General features: G+C 54.4%; 1 protein-coding gene across 3 annotated transcripts in view; it reads left to right on the top strand.

Moving 5' to 3' along the window:
- Positions 1 to 450: 450 nt before the first annotated feature.
- LOC144728308 (endothelin-converting enzyme 2-like) overlaps positions 451 to 17,849 on the top strand; it is a 79,328-nt gene continuing 61,929 nt past the window's right edge. The window contains exons 1-2 of one of the 3 annotated variants that reach the window (XM_078607644.1): positions 451 to 685; positions 9,136 to 9,406. In XM_078607644.1, the coding sequence (XP_078463770.1) occupies positions 9,320 to 9,406 (87 nt within the window). In that variant the 5' untranslated portion in view covers positions 451 to 685; positions 9,136 to 9,319. Of the gene's footprint in view, positions 686 to 7,916; positions 7,934 to 9,135; positions 9,407 to 17,849 lie in introns of those variants that run through there. The other 2 variants (XM_078607645.1, XM_078607646.1) reach the window with 2 other exon arrangements.

Genomic DNA, 17,849 nt, shown 5'->3' on the forward strand with positions numbered 1-17,849 from the left:
GTATGTCTGCGTGTCTACGTGTGTGTAGGTGCATGTGCGTCTGGGTGTATGTCCCTGCCCATGCGTGTGTGTGTTGTGTGTGTGTTGTGTGTGTGTTGTGTGTGTGTTGTGTGTGTGTGTTGTGTGTGTTGAGTGTGTGTGTTGTGTGTGTTGTGTGTGTTGTGTGTGTGTTGTGTGTGTGTTGAGTGTGTGTGTTGTGTGTGCGTGTTGTGTGTGTTGTGTGTGTTGAGTGTGTTGTGTGTGTGGTGTGTGTGTTGTGTGTGTGTTGTGTGTGTGTGTTGTGTGTGTGTGTTGTGTGTGTGTGTTGTGTGTGTGTGTTGTGTGTGTGTGTTGTGTGTGTGCCCGCGCCCTGCGTGCGTGAAGGCTGCATTCTCCTACAGGGAACACAGCTGCGCGTGGTTATGACTTCAGACCCGCAGCGAGCCCACGCAGGCACACACACGCACACACCCACACCCGCACACACACCCACACACACACCCACCCACACGCACACACCCGCACACACGCGCGCGCGCACTCACACCTGGCCACGTGCACCCACTGCACGCCGTCGGCTGCCTGCAGGACGTCGTCGTCTTCGTCGTCGTCGTGGTCTCGACTCGGCCGCCAGCCACTGCGCTGTGCGGGCAGGGCTCCGCGCAAGGTGTGCGGCGTGGCGGGCACCGAGGAAGGACGCCCACAGGTAACGCCAGATGCACGGCGCGTGCGAGTGTGAGAGAGACAGCGAGGGTGTGTGTGTGTATGTACCTGTGTGTGTGTACCTGTGTGTGTATGTACCTGTGTGTGTACCTGTGTGTGTGTGTGAGAGTCTGTGTGCGTACCTGTGTCTGTGAGAGTCTGTGTGCGTGCCTGTGTGTGTGAGAGTGTGCATGTACCTGTGTGTGTGTGAGTGTGTGTGTCTGTGTGCGTACCTGTGTGTGTATGTACCTGTGTGTGTGAGTCTGTGTACGTACCGGTGTGTGTGTGTGAGAGAGAGTGTAAGAGTGGACAAGTCTGTGAATGTTCCTCAAACGAGTACCTGGTGCGGTGTGTAGTAAACATAGCTACTGGGGGAGACAAAGGCGGCCGGGCGTGGTTGCTGGCCACAACACCCCCTCGTGCGCCGTGCTGACCTTCATAGGTGCTGCTCGCTAACAGCACTTGCCCCAACAGCCTGTTAAAGGCTACACGGGGAGCTTTGTCTTGGTGTGTGAGTTGCGTGGGAGTAAGTGTAAGAGACAGGAGAGTGAGTGTGTTGGTGCTAATGCGCGTGTCGGGCGAGCGAGTCACTGGGGGAGCATTCACCGCTACGCTGCACTACGAACCCGGCGGCCCGAGTTCAACCGGTCCTGAGCCTCCCCTAGGTCGACTCAGCCTCAAATGAGTACCTGGTGCGGTGTGTAAACATCGCCACTAGGGAGATAAAGGCGGTCGGGCGTGGTGCTGGCCACCCACCCCCTCTTGTACCGTTCTGGCCTTTATAGGTGCTACTCGCTAACAGCACTTGCCCCTACAGTATGTTAAGGCTATACGGGGGATCTTTGTCTTTGTGTTGATGTGTGTGCGTCAGTCTGTGCCGGAATGTGTGTGTAAATGTGTGTGTGTGAGTCCGGCAAAAACAACCCCCTACCTCGTTGGTGCCGGACGGCAACGCTGTGGTGGGCAGTGCCGTGAGGGGAGGGCCAATTTAGATTGGCCATTCCCCTCATGGCATTTGGAACCACCACAGCGGCCAAATGGGGATTCTGGACGGGTGCGAGGGGCAGGTAACCCCTCCACGTTCAATTAATTACCACCAAACCACGATTGAAACATTTAAATAAGCTTGTGCCGGAGGCCCTGGGAGGACAGGCGTCTATGACGTCTCCTGGCCAAACTCCATTTGGCGGAGCCAGGAGATTTAATCTTTACCCTCGGGCTCCTCCAGAAACAACAAAAAACCACTACGGGTGGCCACGTGGAATGTTCGAACGCTCTCTGCGGAGGAGAGGCTCCTACTCCTCTGTCGGGCGCTGGACTGGTACCGCCTGGATCTCTGTGGCATTCAGGAGGTCCGGTGGACCGGCTCTGGCTCCTGCCACCATGAGGGGTGGACAGTTCTCTACTCGGGGCAGGAGACTGCCAAACAACAGGGAGTGTCTCTTCTTCTGAACAAAAGAATGAAGGGGGCGTGGGAGCGTGGCTGTGAGGTGTGGGAAGCTGTAAGCCCCAGGCTACTTTGGGCTCGCCTTCCAATCAACCGGAGGGGAGGAGTGGTGGTCGTGGTTACTTATGCCCCCACCGAAGATGAACATCCGTGGAGGGATGCAGACAAGGCCGATGAGTCAGATGCCTTCTATGACCTCCTGTCACAGGTGCTGGCTAAAGTGGCCCCTCGGGATAGAGTCATCTTGTTGGGTGACTTCAATGCCCGAGTTGGTAATGATGCTGGCACCTGGTCTGGAGTGATTGGAAGGCATGGGCCAGATCAGCTCAATAACAACGGTAGGAGGCTGCTAGGTTTTTGTGCAACCCATGGGCTTGTAATTACCGATACGCTGTTCCGGCATCGGCGTATCCACACAACATCATGGATGCATGCCGGGTCCAAGCAAGAACATCTGCTGGACTACATAGTGACGGACCAGCGGATGCGAGCCCATGTCCTTGACACCAGGACCTACCGTGGAGCTGATCTACCACCCTCTGACCATCGACTAGTCATCTGTAAGATGCTCCTGCCATTCTTCCACTCCGGTGGTGGGTGTACACCCAGGACCCCACTCAAACCTAAGGTGGCTTGGTCTCAGCTAGCTGATGAAAGTTGCAAGCGAGAATTTCATCATCGCTTGCGGCTGGGGTTGGCATCGTCCCCCACTCCTCCAGATGTCGAGGGAAAATGGTGCGGTTTAGGACTGTGACTCAGGCAGCTGCAATGGCTGCTTTGGGTACGTGGTCCAGACCTCCCCAGAGACCCTGGCTGACAGAGGAGGTGTTCAAACTGGCTGAGAAAAAGCGACAGGCTCACTCTCATCGGCTACAGCACCCCACGTCGGAGAATGAGGAGGATTACCGCAGCCTTCGCTTGGAGGTTCTGAGAGCCGTGAGGCACTGCAAGGATGGGTGGTGGTCGCGGGTTGCTGAGGAGATGGAGTTTGCCTCAATGGCCCGCGATCACAAATCCCTATTTTATTCCATCAAAAAAGTAACCTGCAGCACCATACCTATTACCATCATTAGGGGAAAAAACGGTGATCCAATCTTAGACTCCCAGGAACAGGTTTGCAGATTTGCTGAGCATTTCTGTGAAGTGCTGGGGGAGGGGAAATCCCTCCACATGGAAACATCGTGGGACAAAATGGGGATGACCCTGCTGAGGCTACGGTGCCTCAAATATTGGAAGAGGAAGTCACCCCCTGTGAGTGGCTGTCTGAGGTGCCATCTATTTAGGAAGTACTGACGGTGATCTAAAGTCTAAAACCAGGAAAGGAACCTTGCAGAGATGATCTCCCAAGCGAAATGCTGAGGGAGGGTGGCGTTTGTGCACAAACTGCCCTACATGACATCATAACAATAGTCTGGACCACTGGACGGGTTCCGCAGGACTGGAAGGATGCCCTGGTGGTCCCCATCTTTAAGAAGGGAGACCGCACAGACTGTAACAACTACAGGGGTATCTCACTCCTCAATGTGCAGAGGTGTAGGGAATTCCAACAAGACCTACATATCTGCTTTATTGACCTGGTCAAGGCCTATGATACCATCAGTAGGCCTGGGCACTGGGTTGTTCTTCGTGCTTTCGGAGTCCCTGATCCGCTGCTCGTGATCATTAAGGACCTTCATGATGGTGAGCGGGTCCGGGTAAAACTACGTGGCCGGGAGTCGGAGCCATTCCCTGTTCACCTTGGGGTGCGACAGGGATGTCCTTTGGCTCCATCATTATTTAACATCTATTTCGACCACATAGTTCGTGAAGCCTTCAGTAACTGTACCGGAGGAATTTCCATCTGGTACAGATACAATGGGAGGCTGATCGATACCCGGTGCGGTCAAGGGATGGCTCCCTATTGGTCAACCACGTTATGTATGCCGATGATCTGGTAATTGCGGCTCACTCAGAGGAGGAGTTGGAAGCGCTGCTGCTGAAACTGGAGTGTGCCACGAAGAGGTGGGGCCTTACTATCAGCCCCACCAAAATGAAGCACCTGCCTGGGTATTTTGTACCATCGGGCACTCCACCTCCACAACTCCCAATCGGTGATGGGGCAGTTGTGGAGAGAGTGGAGAGTTTCCCATACCTGGGCAGTGTGCTCATGACTGGCTCCGGTTTAGCAGTAGAGGTCTCACTCCAAATCAGTCGAGTGGCATTATCTTTTCATCGGTTGCATAACGCTGTATGGAAGCTACCTGGTCTATCAATCAGCACGAAACTTCAGGTCTTCTCGGCCACGGTCATTCCCTCCCTTCTCTACGCTTGTGAAACGTGGACACCTCTAATGGAAGGTCTTCGCCGATTAGAAACATTTAGGCTGACCTGCCTACGGTCCATCCTGGGTTTAACCAGACTGGGTTGTGTGAGGAGCTCACAAATCCTTGAAAGATGTGGACAAAGTCCCATCGGTGAGCTCCTCCGGCAGGCAAAGCTGCGTTGGCTGGGTCATGTCGCCCGCATGCCCAGCCACCGCATGCCTAAACAGCTTTTGTTCGGCCGGATCGAGGGGGCTAAACGGGCGCGGCACTGACTAGAGAAGAGATGGAGTGATGTGGTACAGGAGGACGTGGACTTGCCGATGACTGGTACCAGCGGTGTCAAGATCGGCCTCTGTGGAGGAGGCTCGTGAAAGACGCTACTGAGTAGTTGGGGGCAGTGGCCCTCCATCAACAACGGAGGGTGGATGAGCGACGCTCACAACAACGAGCGGAGTGCCGGGTGGCTAAAGCACAGCAAGTTGGCACAGTCAGGGGCACAAGTGGTGCATCAGCCAGTCGTCTCAGTCAGTCGACCTCTGGCATCTGGGTCTGCCCTGTGACCTCCTGCCAGCGGGCGTTCGACACTTTACGTGGCCTCAACGTGCACATAGCCTGGCACAATCGTCGTGGTGACGTCACCGCCAATTAGTGGCGAATGGCGGTTGTTGTGTGGGGCATCTCACTCCTCAGTGTGCCGGGTAAGGTCCTGGCAAGGATTATTCAACATCGCCTTGCTAGGCACGCTGAGGAGAGGCTTGCGGAGCCCCAATGCGGTTTCAGGAAAGGGCGGTCCTGCACAGATGCCATATTTTCTGTCCGTCTGCTACAGCAGAGGTGTAGGGAATTCCAAAAAGACCTACATCTCTGCTTTATTGACCTGGTCAAGGCCTATGATACCATCAGTAGGACTGGGCTCTGGGTTGTTCTTCGTGCTTTCGGAGTCCCTGACCCTCTGCTCACGATCATTAAGGACCTTCATGATGGTGAGCGGGCCCGGGTAAAACTACGTGGCCGGGAGTCGGAGCCTTTCCCTGTACACCTTGGGGTGCGACAGGGATGTCCTCTGGCTCCCACATTATTTAACATCTATTTCGACTGCGTAGTTCGTGAAGCCTTCAATAGCTGTACCGGGGGAATTACCATTTGGTACAGATATAATGGGAGGCTGATCGACGCCAGGGTGCGATCAAGGGATGGCTCCCTATTGGTCAACCACGTTATGTATGCCGATGATTTGGTAATAGCTGCTCATTCAGAGGAGGAGTTGGAGACGCTGCTGCTGAGACTGGAGCGTGCCACTAAGAGGTGGGGCCTTGCCATCAGCCCCACCAAAACTAAGCACCTGCCTGGGTATTTTGTACCATCGGGCACTCCACCCCCACAACTCCCAATCGGTGATGGGGTAGTTGTGGAGAGAGTGGAGAGTTCCCCATACCTGGGCAGTGTGCTTATGACCGGCTCCAGTTTATCAGCAGAGGTCTCACTCCGAATCAGTCGAGCGGCAATATCTTTTCATCGGTTGCGTAACGCTGTGTGGAAGCTACCTGGTCTGTCGCTCCGCACGAAGCTTCAGGTCTTCTCGGCCACGGTCATTCCCTCCCTTCTCTACGCTTGCGAAACGTGGACCCCCCTAGTGGAGCATCTTCGCCGGTTGGAAACATTTAGGCTGGCCTGCCTACGATCCATCCTGGGTTTAACCAGGCTGGATTGTGTGAGGAGCTCACAAGTCCTTGAAAGATCTGGGCAAAGTCCCATCAGTGAGCTCCTCCGGCAGGCAAGGCTGCGTTGGCTGGGTCACGTAGCCCACATGCCCAGCCACCGCATGCCTAAACAGCTTTCGTTTGGCCGGATCGAGGGGGCTAAACGGGCGCGGCACGGGCTAGAGAAGAGATGGAGTGATGTGGTACAGGAGGACGTGGAGCTGAGTGGACTTGCCGATGACTGGTACCAGCGGTGTCAAGATCGGCCTCAGTGGAGGAGGCTCGTGAAGGACGCTACTGGGCAGTTGGAGGCAGTCGCCCTCCAACAACAACGGAGGGCGGAGGAGCGACGCTCACAACAACGAGCGGAGCGCCGGGTGGCTAAAGCACAGCAAGTTGGCACAGTAGGGGGCACAGGTGGTGCATCAGCCAGTCATCTCGGTAATCTCGGTCAGTCGACCCGTGGCACCTGGGTCTGCCCCGTGACCTCCTGCCAGCGGGCGTTCGACACTTCACGTGGCCTCAGGGTGCACATGGCCTGGCACAAGCGTCGTGGTGACGTCACCGCCACTTAGTGGCGAATGGCGGTTGTTGTTGTTGTTGTGTATATGTGTGTAAATGTGAGTGTGTATATGTGGGTGTGTAAATGTGAGTGTGTGTGTAAATGTGAGTGTGTGTAAATGTGAGTGTGTGTATGTGTGTAAATGTGAGTGTGTGTGTATGTGTGTGTGTAAATGTGAGTGTGTGTATGTGTGTAAATGTGAATGTGTGTGTAAATGTGAGTGGGTGTGTAAATGTGAGTGTGTGTATGTGTGTAAATGTGAGTGTGTGTATGTGTGTAAATGTGAGTGTGTGTGTATGTGTGTGTGTAAATGTGAGTGTGTATGTGTGTAAATGTGAGTGTGTGTGTAAATGTGAGTGTGTGTATGTGTGTAAATGTGAGTGGGTGTGTAAATGTGAGTGTGTGTATGTGTGTAAATGTGAGTGTGTGTGTGTATGTGTGTAAATGTGAGTGTGTGTGTATGTGTGTGTATAAATGTGAGTGTGTGTGTGTAAATGTGAGTGTGTGTGTGTAAATGTGAGTGTGTGTGTATGTGTGTTTGCTTGAGTCAAAGTGGTTAGACGCGTCTGTCTGGTCCCGGGGGAGCTGTGAGTTCACTGGCAAGTGTTCACTCCCCGGCTCCGTGACTTTGCCAGGCACTCTGTTGGGCAGGTAAAGCGGTGTGTCAGTGTGTGTGCTTGTACGTTATCTTATCCCTTTAAGTTTTGTTAAATGTTTCTCAAATGTTCACATAGAGACTATACACTACGGCTCCTATGAGTAATAACGCGGGAATGCACTCTCGTCTTTGCTTACACACTGCAGATATTGCCTATGTGCGTGTACTAAGTGTCTGTACTGTGTGTCTCATAAGTGGCACGTATGTGTGTGTCTGTATGTGTGTGTATGTGTGTGTATGTGGGTGTATGTGTGTATGTATATGTGTATGTATTTATGTGTGTATGTGTGTGTGTATGTATTTGTGTATATATATGTGTGTGTGTGTATGTGTGTGTATGTGTATGTAAGTGGGGAGCGGTAGTGTAGCGGTTTGCGCGCTGCGCTACGAACCCGGCGAACCGGGTTCGAATCCTGCTCACGGCCAACACCAGCGACAATTATCTGAACCGGTCCTGGGCCTCCCCTAGATCGACCCGGCCTCAAATGAGTACCCAGTGCGGTGTGTAAACATCGCCACTGGGGAGACAAAGGCGGCCCGGCGTGCAGAATCGGGGCTCCTATTGTGTGCATCTCTGACTCGGTAAGAGGCAAACGGATGTGGCTCCCGTAAACTCCATCACACACCGTACGACTGTGCAATACACACACGCACGTGCTGGGTATGGGGGGGGCAAAAGTAGCTCCGCGCTAAATGCTTTCAAGCTATCAATTCCGATTCAGTGATTCTGCACTTGCTCTATTACTATAGTACTATACTGCCTTCAACTTTTATGAACGACTGGGTGTTTAAGGTGAGCGATTTGTCGTATCATCTGGCTGTATAGTAAATGAAAAAATACAATAACTTTACTGTGCCAGTTAAAAATGTGTTTTAATATATTTTTTATTTAAGGCCCCTTTATAACATCATATGCTACAGGCCCCGCACTAGCTTAGTCTGGCACTGGGGGCCTTGCATGCTTGGTCTTGGCTGTAGTGTCACAACTCCTCTGGGAGGCGAATTACTCGGTCCACTGATCAAGGCGCCCCTATCTTTGTCAGTGTTTTGGGGTGTTCATCGCTGTTGGCGAACTTAAGCCAATGCCGGCAACTCCACATTGCCATGGTGGGGACCAGTTTCCACATTGGGTTGACTTGTGTTAACGTCAAACAAAGTGGTGCTAAATTTTATCCACCGCAGCAGGCATTGTGAGTTGTGCACAAAGTAGTCCTGTATTTATTTTTTCGTCAGGCTGGTGGGGATGGATGATTGGCCGAGTTGTCACCTGCCCAGGACTCGAACTCTCAACCTGAGGATGAGAGGCCGAGTGCGATAACCACAGTGCCACCTACCTGGCCTGACTTCGCAGGCAATTCTGCGCATACCTCCGTGACCAAACCACCTGGAGCCGTAACAATAATAATGGCGCGCCCTGCGGACTCAGAAAGCTAAGCAGGGCTGGAGCCTGGAGAGTGCTTACATGAGGGGCTACACGGGGCAGTGCACCTGTCACCTGAGGACAACGCCGCAAAATCCATTGCACTGTACTATGCTCCCACGTCTATGCTCCCCGCCTGCACGGACCCCAACTGACCAGTCCAGCGCAGTGAAGTACGCTCAGTGGCCCGGCGCAATCCAACTCGGGTACGATGAGCGCCTCGTCCAGCAGCGGACCGACAAGAGGGCTTCTCCGTGCGTGCGTGTGCACGGTGCAACAGAAAGGCACCCGCCAATGTCTTTCCGACCGACGGACTTTACTCGCTGACACTGTCTTGTTCTGTGGGCCCTCTCGTCTCTCTCAGGCTCGCATCGGCCGTGCGCGGACGACACCACCGCGGCGTGTGGAGCACTTCAGTCGGCGTGTACCCACCCACAGCCACCCACCCACACCCACCTACACCCCACCCCACCCACCCCACCCTCTGCCCACGCAGCCGCGGCAGGGGTAAGGGGCGGTGAAGGTCCGGTTGCGGAGAACTTGGCGGCATGAAGTCCCTGGGCCGCCTGCTCTCGCGACGCCTCTCCGCGCGCGACGATGAGGAGGAGCTGTCGGAGCTCACGGTCAACGGCAGGGTAAGTTCTCTCTCCGCCACCTCTTACAAACTACTGCGACTTTCAACTATTTTAATTCGACACCGATAGTATCGAACGTGGCCATCGTAGACTGTTGGGCCAAGTGGCATGTTGGAAAGTGCCCATGAGGCACCTGACGAGGGGGTGGTGTGGACAGCACCACACCCCGTCGTCCAATGTCTCTTCAACGCTCATGTTCACATACCATGATGGATACTCAGTTAAGGCTGAGTGGACCTAGAGGAGGCCCAGGACAGCTGCAGGTTTCCGGTTGTTCCTGGTTATTGAGCAAGGCTGGGAATCTAATGTTAAACTAAACTATTTTTTATTTTACCAGGTAAAGCCCGCTGAGGTATAGAGCTCTTTTTTCAGAAGCGACCTGGCTATCACGAATGATAGCTCCACGAAGCGGCTTATCATTGCGTGGAAATGTATCGCAGCCGAATACTCTAAACGCCTGATGTTGATTCTAAATGCAGAGCGAAAAACTGTAGGAGCCGGAGAAAAATCAAAACGACCACGGGGAGAGAGACACGCAAACTCCAAATAAACAGCAGGCATCATCAGGGTCGGGATTGAACCCACGACCTCCTGTATGCCAGGCGAGGTAGTGAACATCTCCTAGCCAGCGCTCTCCCTCCCCGTGCTCGTCCTCGCTGCTGGGTAGACACAGCCCTCAGCCGCTGTTCTCACTCGCCACGCCAGGTTCCCACGGGAGAGCCAGCTCGCGTCCACTCGACTCGACTCGAGTCCACTTGCTCCTTGAAAACGAGCCGGTGAACACGCCACAACGTTGGGTCAACGTTAGCATGCGGCTGCAACCGTTGGACTAACAACGTGGGCCCAAAAACGTTGACCTCAACGTTCCATTTTTACTGGGTTAGGTATTAATGTCCTCGCCGTGATTCGGGCATTAATTTGTATTCTCTCTTAAGAACGTGTGCGTTTGTTACGAATTGGTTTTTGATTCACATTAATTTCTTATAATAATTCCATAAATGTACAATAATAAGTTTGCAAAGCTGCGCGGCGCTCCGACCTGGTTCTCGCGTCGTGCCGCGCGTTGCTCAGATCGATGTCCGACGTTCGGCCCATTCGGGAGCTGAACATTCGTTACGCTCCGTAGCCTTTCACCAAAGACGCCGACGCGACCATTTCGGCTTCGTGATAATCGTAACGCTTCAAACGCGACCGTGATTTCTAACAAAACCCCACGCGTGGTCGTCGGCAAGGGTGATCACATTCGTTGCCGTTGGTGTCGTCGTCGGCGTTATCATTGTCATCGTTGTCGGCCATGATCTACCCACTGCTGGATGAGGCCTCCCCAAGCCGTCGGCATCTCTCACGATCCACCTTGAGCCGATCTCGTCACTCCATCTGCTGGGTGCAGATCCCGTCCCTAGGGCCCGCCCTTGGACCTCACGGCGTCCACGTCAGATGTGATACTTCCCGTTGAGTTTGAAGGCGTCGAGGGTGCACACACGGCGGGGTTTGCCCCTGGCCGTTCTGAAGAGATGAGTTTTTAATCTCGATTGAAAAGTGCCTAGCTCCAGTGGCTTCCTAATTGGAGCTGGATTGAAAACTCATTTCTTTCGAACTGATTTTTTGTATGCAGTGCTGGAAACGTGAATTCAGTGGGGGGGAGGCTTAAGCGAACAATTGTTAACGTGTTTGATTTAATGAATCATGGATCTGGCATTCAGTGACGTGTCCGTAAAACTTTGTTTAACGTATTCAACTGAAAATGAGGCCGCTTAATGAGCAAGACTCCATCACCGCGCTCTGGAATGTTTACTCACTCGCCGGGCCGCTCATGGCTCGAGTCACACACAGCACGCCTCGTTCCCTTTTCAACCTCGTCACAGCATCTCACCCCGTGACCTTCGGGGGAAGCAAAGACAAACAAAAAACCTGGCACCCTCCAAAAAAAAACAATTCCCTGAAATGTGCGTTTTCAGCACGCGGTGTCTTTTTTGCACAACGGCGAGCGGCAGTTCAAATGGCAAGAAGACGCAAAGCGCTCGGGAGAGTCTCTGTGACCCACGCTTGCGGCGTTCGCTCATCTGCGGGGCGTCTCGAGTCTCAAGCGCTGCCTCGGTTGAGGAGCGCAGGAGTTAGCCACGTTTAGCCATCGGTGCAGTCAACCGATTTTAAAGTGCGTAATGTTACGGGTTTATTTTCTTCTCCCCGCCATTGTGCTCGCGGCTGTGTTATACGAAGACTCCTCGCATCGCTCTCGTGCGACCTGTGCGGAGGGATTCTGACGTCGTGTTCTCGCAGCGGCTCACGTGTTTGTTAGTCCCCAGCAGACGTGGCCTTGTAAGCAGGTCACCGCCACCTACTCGGGACAGTCGGGACATGTCCCGACACGGTTTGTGCGACGCCTACGCTCAGAGAGCTTGACCAACGTGGATATCTTTTGATTTGTGGGAGGACACTGGAGTGCCCGGAGAATACACGCGCTTGCGAAGAGAAAACTCCCAAACCCGGCACAGAAAGGTTTGAAACCTGCCCGCTGTACCGCATGCCACCGTCACTTCGTAGTCGTCCAGTCGGGGGTCCGCACGTGCACCTGGCTCCACCTGCGTGCGATCCACCAACCCGTGCCTGCGAGTCGCTGGAGTAGCGGGCATGCGCAACGCACGGGCATGCCCACGCCATCCGGCCTGCACGTTCGCACGCACGATCGTGCCCTGCTCTCCCTCCCTCCCCCCACCCCACCTCTTTCTCTCTCGCGGTGTTCCGCGTTTTCGTTTGCTGCACTTTTCACGTCTCCCAGCTAAGCGTGCGCGTCGAGTGGCTGTTGTTGATGCCACGCTCACTCCGCCGTTGCCGTGCTGTGTGGTGCGGTGCGAGAGGCCCGCCTGGTGAGAAGTCCTGTGGACGCAGCCGTGAGTGTCCGGACTTCCCAGACATTTTTTTAATGTGACTTTGATGCGACTAAACCGGTACGTCGATTCTAAATGTGGACGGAAAAACTGGAGGACCTGGAGAACAATCCACGCGACCACGGGGAGAACATGCAAACTCCAAAAACACAGGTCTCAGGGTTGGGATTGAACCCACGACCTCTTGTAAACCAGGCGAGGTAGTTAATGTTTCACCACTGCTCTTCCTTCCCCTGCTTCTGCTGATGTAGATGCAGAGCAGCAACTACAATTTCACATCCAGGTGGTCAAGCCGGCAGACAACCGCGTCAGGAGTAGTGCGGAATGCACCGCTGTGGTGATGTCTCCTTCAGTGTTTGTGAATCGGGGCATTGCGTCGTTATACGTTGTGTTCGTGGTCTGCTCTGGATGACCACAGTGGCACCACTGCTGCCGGAGAGTTTTTAAACTTTCCATTTAGTACATCAGGTGTCCGCATCTGTCATGGTTTATGGAGTGGTTGCGATTTAGGGTGGACCGTGAGCAGCTTAATGGAAGATCAAACCCCAGGAATCTTCTGCGTTGGCTCTTGTGACTGAGAGACTCGCTCTCACCACCACCACCACCACCACATTTTGGCAACAAAAACATCGTGGCACTTTTTTGAGGTTCGCGTTTTTTTCAATCGTCATCAAGGTCGACGTAAACGCTGATGAAGCCGATGACGCAACCTTCAAGTGTCCAGCTCGCTCGAGCGGGGTTGACACTCTTGACACCTTGAATGCCTGTTGCGTGAGCGACTGTGTTTTGTTATGGTCCGTGGGATGCCATGGTGCCCCACGGACTCTCAAAACGTTAATTCCTTACAGGTGCCTTCACAGGTGCCTTCTTTACGTAAGTTATCATAAAACTTTCAGCTACAAAAAAAATACGACTTTTACTTTCACCAGGTCAGGCCCAACTGAGCTATGCAGCTCTTTTTCAGAAGCGACCTGGCCACAAATGAAAGCTCAACAAAGTGGCTCATCGCGTGGACATTTATAGCAGCAGAAGCCAAATACTCTAAACGCATATTTCTAAATGTGGAGGGAAAAACCAGAGGGCCCGGAGAAAAATCCACGCGACCACGGGGAGAGAGACACCGCAAACTCCAAATATACAGCAGCAGGCGTCGGGGTCGGGATGGAACCCATGACCTCCTGCATACCAGGCGAGGTAGTTAACATCTCGCCACCGTGGCAATTATAATAATTAGATTAGCCTAAAACTATATATTTGGTGACGCTATGTAAATGCCAGGCTGCATGGGTACGTTTCAAGTTCTCGTTTGAACTTTAGTTAGCAGCTTAAGGGAAAATTTGGGGTTTTGTTTTCCATTCTTCACCGAGTAAGCCATGACCTATGACCCAGGCTTGGGAGTGGCCTCTCACAAGCGCCGTGCCAGAGTAAAGATTCGAGCCACCAGGGGCCAATCACAGACGTATCAGGGTTTCGACTTGGAGAGAACGATTTTCAGATATAAGGTGATGATGATGATGATCACAATGAGCACTGCGAGTTGGGGGACTCAATATACGGCATTGGTAAATAAACCAGTGACAGGTTTATGTGTTAAGGGGCCTGTATCAGTTCTGTAGCGTGGGGAGCGGTAGTGTAGCAGTTCGCGATCTGTGCTACGAAACCAGCGACCCACGATCAACGCCAGTGACAGTTATCTGAACCAATCCTGGGCCTCCCTTAGGTCGACTCGGCCTCACGAGTACCTGGCGTGATGTGTAAACATCGCTTCGAGGGAGACAAAGGCGACCAGGCGTGGTGCTGGCCACCCACACCGTGGTGTACTGTGCCCGCCTTCATAAATGCTCGCTAGCAGCAGTTACGCAACAGTCTGCCGAGGCAATACAGGGGCTGCTGCTTCAGTAGATTGTCTCACGACACTGTCGACGACTTCAGAAGGCCCGCCGATCGACATCTCGGGATCCCGTGAGGCTCGTTTGGTGACTCTCTACATTGAGGGGCACAGCGGTGGCTAGGAGGTGTTAATTACCTCGCCTGGTATACAGGAGGTCGTGGGTTTGATCCCGACCCCGACGCCTGCTGCTGTATATTTGGAGTTTGCGGTGTCTCTTTCCCCGTGGTCGCGTGGATTTTTCTCCAGATCCTCCCGTTATTTCCTCCACCACATTTAGAATCGCGCGTTTAGATTATTTGGCTGCTGCTATAAATTTCCACGTGATAAGCCACTTCGTCGAGCTATCAATTGTGGCCGGGTCGCTTCTTAAAAAACACAGCTCAGTGGGGCCTTATCTGGTAAAACAAAACAAATAGTAGAAGAGATTTTGTTCAGAGCGCCCACCCGTTTACAATCGGGCCGCCTCCCAGCTGGCGGACAGGGACGTGTTTGCGCCCTCGGTGACGGCTCGCACGGCTGGACGTGCCAAGGCCGTGTGGTGCATTCCTCGCGACGTCGACTGGCAGCGTAATAAGTCACACGTGCAGTTGTAAGCGGCCCTGAGAATCGTTAATTCGGTCAAATTTACGTGGCTTGCCGTCCCGGGTGTAGGGTAGGCGGGCGCGTGAGGGGGGGTCCAGCCTCCAAAGATGCCGTGCGGTGGTGGCTCCGCTGCACGTGGCTGCCTGCAACGCGGCGCTGTGGAGGCAGCAGCGAGGGTTGGTGGATCACCGCACACACCGATGTTGCTCAGCTACCTTCCTGGGGGTGTCGCTGAGGTGCTGTGGCCTGGTTCGCAAGAAGGCCCTACGACAAATGTTGACTCCGCCTGTTCCGCCTGTATGGGATAGCGTGTTGCTCCCCCCCCCTCGCATGCGTTTTCTCCGGGCGGTTTCCTCCCACACGTAAACAGTCATCAACTGAATTTCGATTTAAAGCTTTCATGACTGCAGGGATTCATCTTCTTGGTTCTTTCGGTAAAGTCACGTAGAAGGGAAATAATAAAATAATAAAAATAAAACATAAAATAATTCTCACGACGTTTCGGCCACAATGCAAGCATTTCAGACGCTGTCTCTCCGACAGACCTAGTCTTCACCTGAGGACGGCTGCTTGCGTTGTGGCCGAAACGTCGTGAGAATTATTTTATTATGTTTTATTTTTATTATTTTAACAGGACCCTGCGGGGTGGGCTGGTAGGAATAATACTAATACCGGTACAGGGATATTGACCGCACACACACGCGCACACACACACGCACATACACGTACACACGCACACACACACACGCACACACACCGCACGCACACACACACACGTACACACACATGCACGCACGCACACGTAATGAAGTTGTGTTGCTACGCTTCCAGTTCGCCGTGAATAACGATCCGAAGCCCAATAGCGCTCATTCATCACGCCGCTCGAGTGGGCCGGACACGCACACACGCACGCACACACACGCACACAGTCACACATATACACACACGCACGCACACACGCACACGCAGACATGCACACACACGCGCATACACACGCACACACGTGCATACACACGCACACACACGCACGCATGCAAACACACACGCACACACACGCGCATACACGCACACACATACACACACGCACGCACGCGCACACACGCGCACACACACACACGCACCTCTCACCTGCAAGGCAGCGGTCGCCGCTTCTCCTCCCACATCTCTCGTCGCGGCAGCTGTAACGATGGTGCAAGTTTGTTTTTATCATCAATTCCTCCTCCACCCCTCCCCGCCACTGTTCACCCACCAGAATAAATGAGTTCGCCCATAGTCAGTCGATCAAAAAGTTTCGCCGTGAGGCGCCGGAAGCGACGGCCATCTTGTTTAATTCACAGATCGCAGGGGGAGCGGGCGGCCATCTTGTCGGAGAGGGTCATGCCAAGTGTTTGCAGTAGGGGGCGATGTTGATACACGGACGGACGGACGGACGGGCGGACGGACGGGCGGGCGGACGGACGGGCGGGCGGACGGACGGGCGGGCGGACGGGCGGGCGGACGGGCGGGCGGACGGGCGGGCGGACGGACGGGCGGACGGACGGGCGGGCGGACGGACGGGCGGGCGGACGGACGGGCGGGCGGACGGGCGGGCGGGCGGGCGGGCGGGCGGACGGGCGGGCGGACGGACGGGCGGGCGGACGGGCGGGCGGACGGGCGGGCGGACGGACGGGCGGGCGGACGGACGGGCGGACGGGCGGGCGGACGGGCGGGCGGGCGGGCGGACGGACGGGCGGGCGGACGGGCGGACGGACGGGCGGGCGGACGGGCGGACGGACGGACGGACGGTATAATCTATTGGTGGTCTGGTCCACTTCGTTCCTACCAGTATTATTTCCCTTCTACGTGACTTTACCGAAAGAACCAAGAAGAGTCATCAACTGGCTGGTAACAACCTTCATATGCAGAGGACTGCAGAGCTTGGGGGAAATGAGACGCCGGCTCACCGCGTGGCTGCTGCCTTCCGGCTCGTCTGTGGTTCCTCGTCACGCCTCCGAGTCTCTCTGTTCGAGGGCGGTGTGCGAATTCCACGCGGCGCATTCCAAGCCGACGTCGTCGTCGTCGTTATCTTTCGTTGGGCTTCAACGTTCATGTCCCGGTCACGTTGTCGTTTGATGCGTCACGACGGGAGACCGGCCCGCAGGGCTCCAAGAGACGCCACCGACCGTGGCTTTAAAGAGCGGAATGTGGACACCACGTGGGTTGTTCGGGCCGGTGACCCCACGCGCGCGTGGCAGTAAAACGCGTAGCGGCGCCTTAGGGCCGCGTTACCCCCCCCCCCCCAGCACGTTTGCACAGGCAAGCGACGGTAACCAATGGGCAGGGGCGTGAAGGCCACGCACGTGCACTTTTGTAAAAAAAAAGCACGTGCAGGGCGAATTGGTGATCGTGACTCTACTGTACGGGCTGCAGATCTCGCGCGCGGGTCGGCGCGGAGTGTCTAATGAATGCAATACCCCCGGTGCGCAGGGGAAGCAAGAGTGTTTTTATTTCTCTGGAAATGTGTTGTTACTTTGGATCCATCGAACACTGCGAACGCGAACGACGGATTCGATCGGCGTTGTTTGCACGGCGACCGATCTGGTCGGGTTTCGCGCTCTTAGCACTCGCCCAGCGAGCCAGCGGCTGGCAGAGTGTGCACGCGCGATTGCGTAACCGTGATCGGGCCGGTTGAGGCACCGGAGTCGAAACTGTGGCATTATTGGAACTTGGGGACTAACCACTAAACTAAGGGGCCGTCCATAAATAATGTCACGCACCTAGCGGGGGGTGGGGGGGGTCAGACATGTGTGACGAGGGGGGGGGGGTTGAGAAATGTGACGTCCCATCAAAATGCGCAAACTTTAAATAAATATAGACAACGCGTTCTACATATGATAATTGTTTTTTTACCCTTTTATCTGGCAACAAAACTGACACCTGTTTTACAAGGAGTCATGTTTGCATAGACCACAATACCTGCAGTCGGAATGCAAACAAAAAACACAACTCTGATAATGTATGCACTGTCCTTGAAGTTGATTGGTCCACACCCGAGACAGCTTTCTTTAGAGCCTAGTCTCACATGGTGTTGGACCAGATGACG

Source organism: Lampetra planeri, chromosome 28 (assembly GCF_965212315.1).
Source record: "Lampetra planeri chromosome 28, kcLamPlan1.2.h2, whole genome shotgun sequence".
NCBI lineage: Eukaryota > Metazoa > Chordata > Hyperoartia > Petromyzontiformes > Petromyzontidae > Lampetra > Lampetra planeri.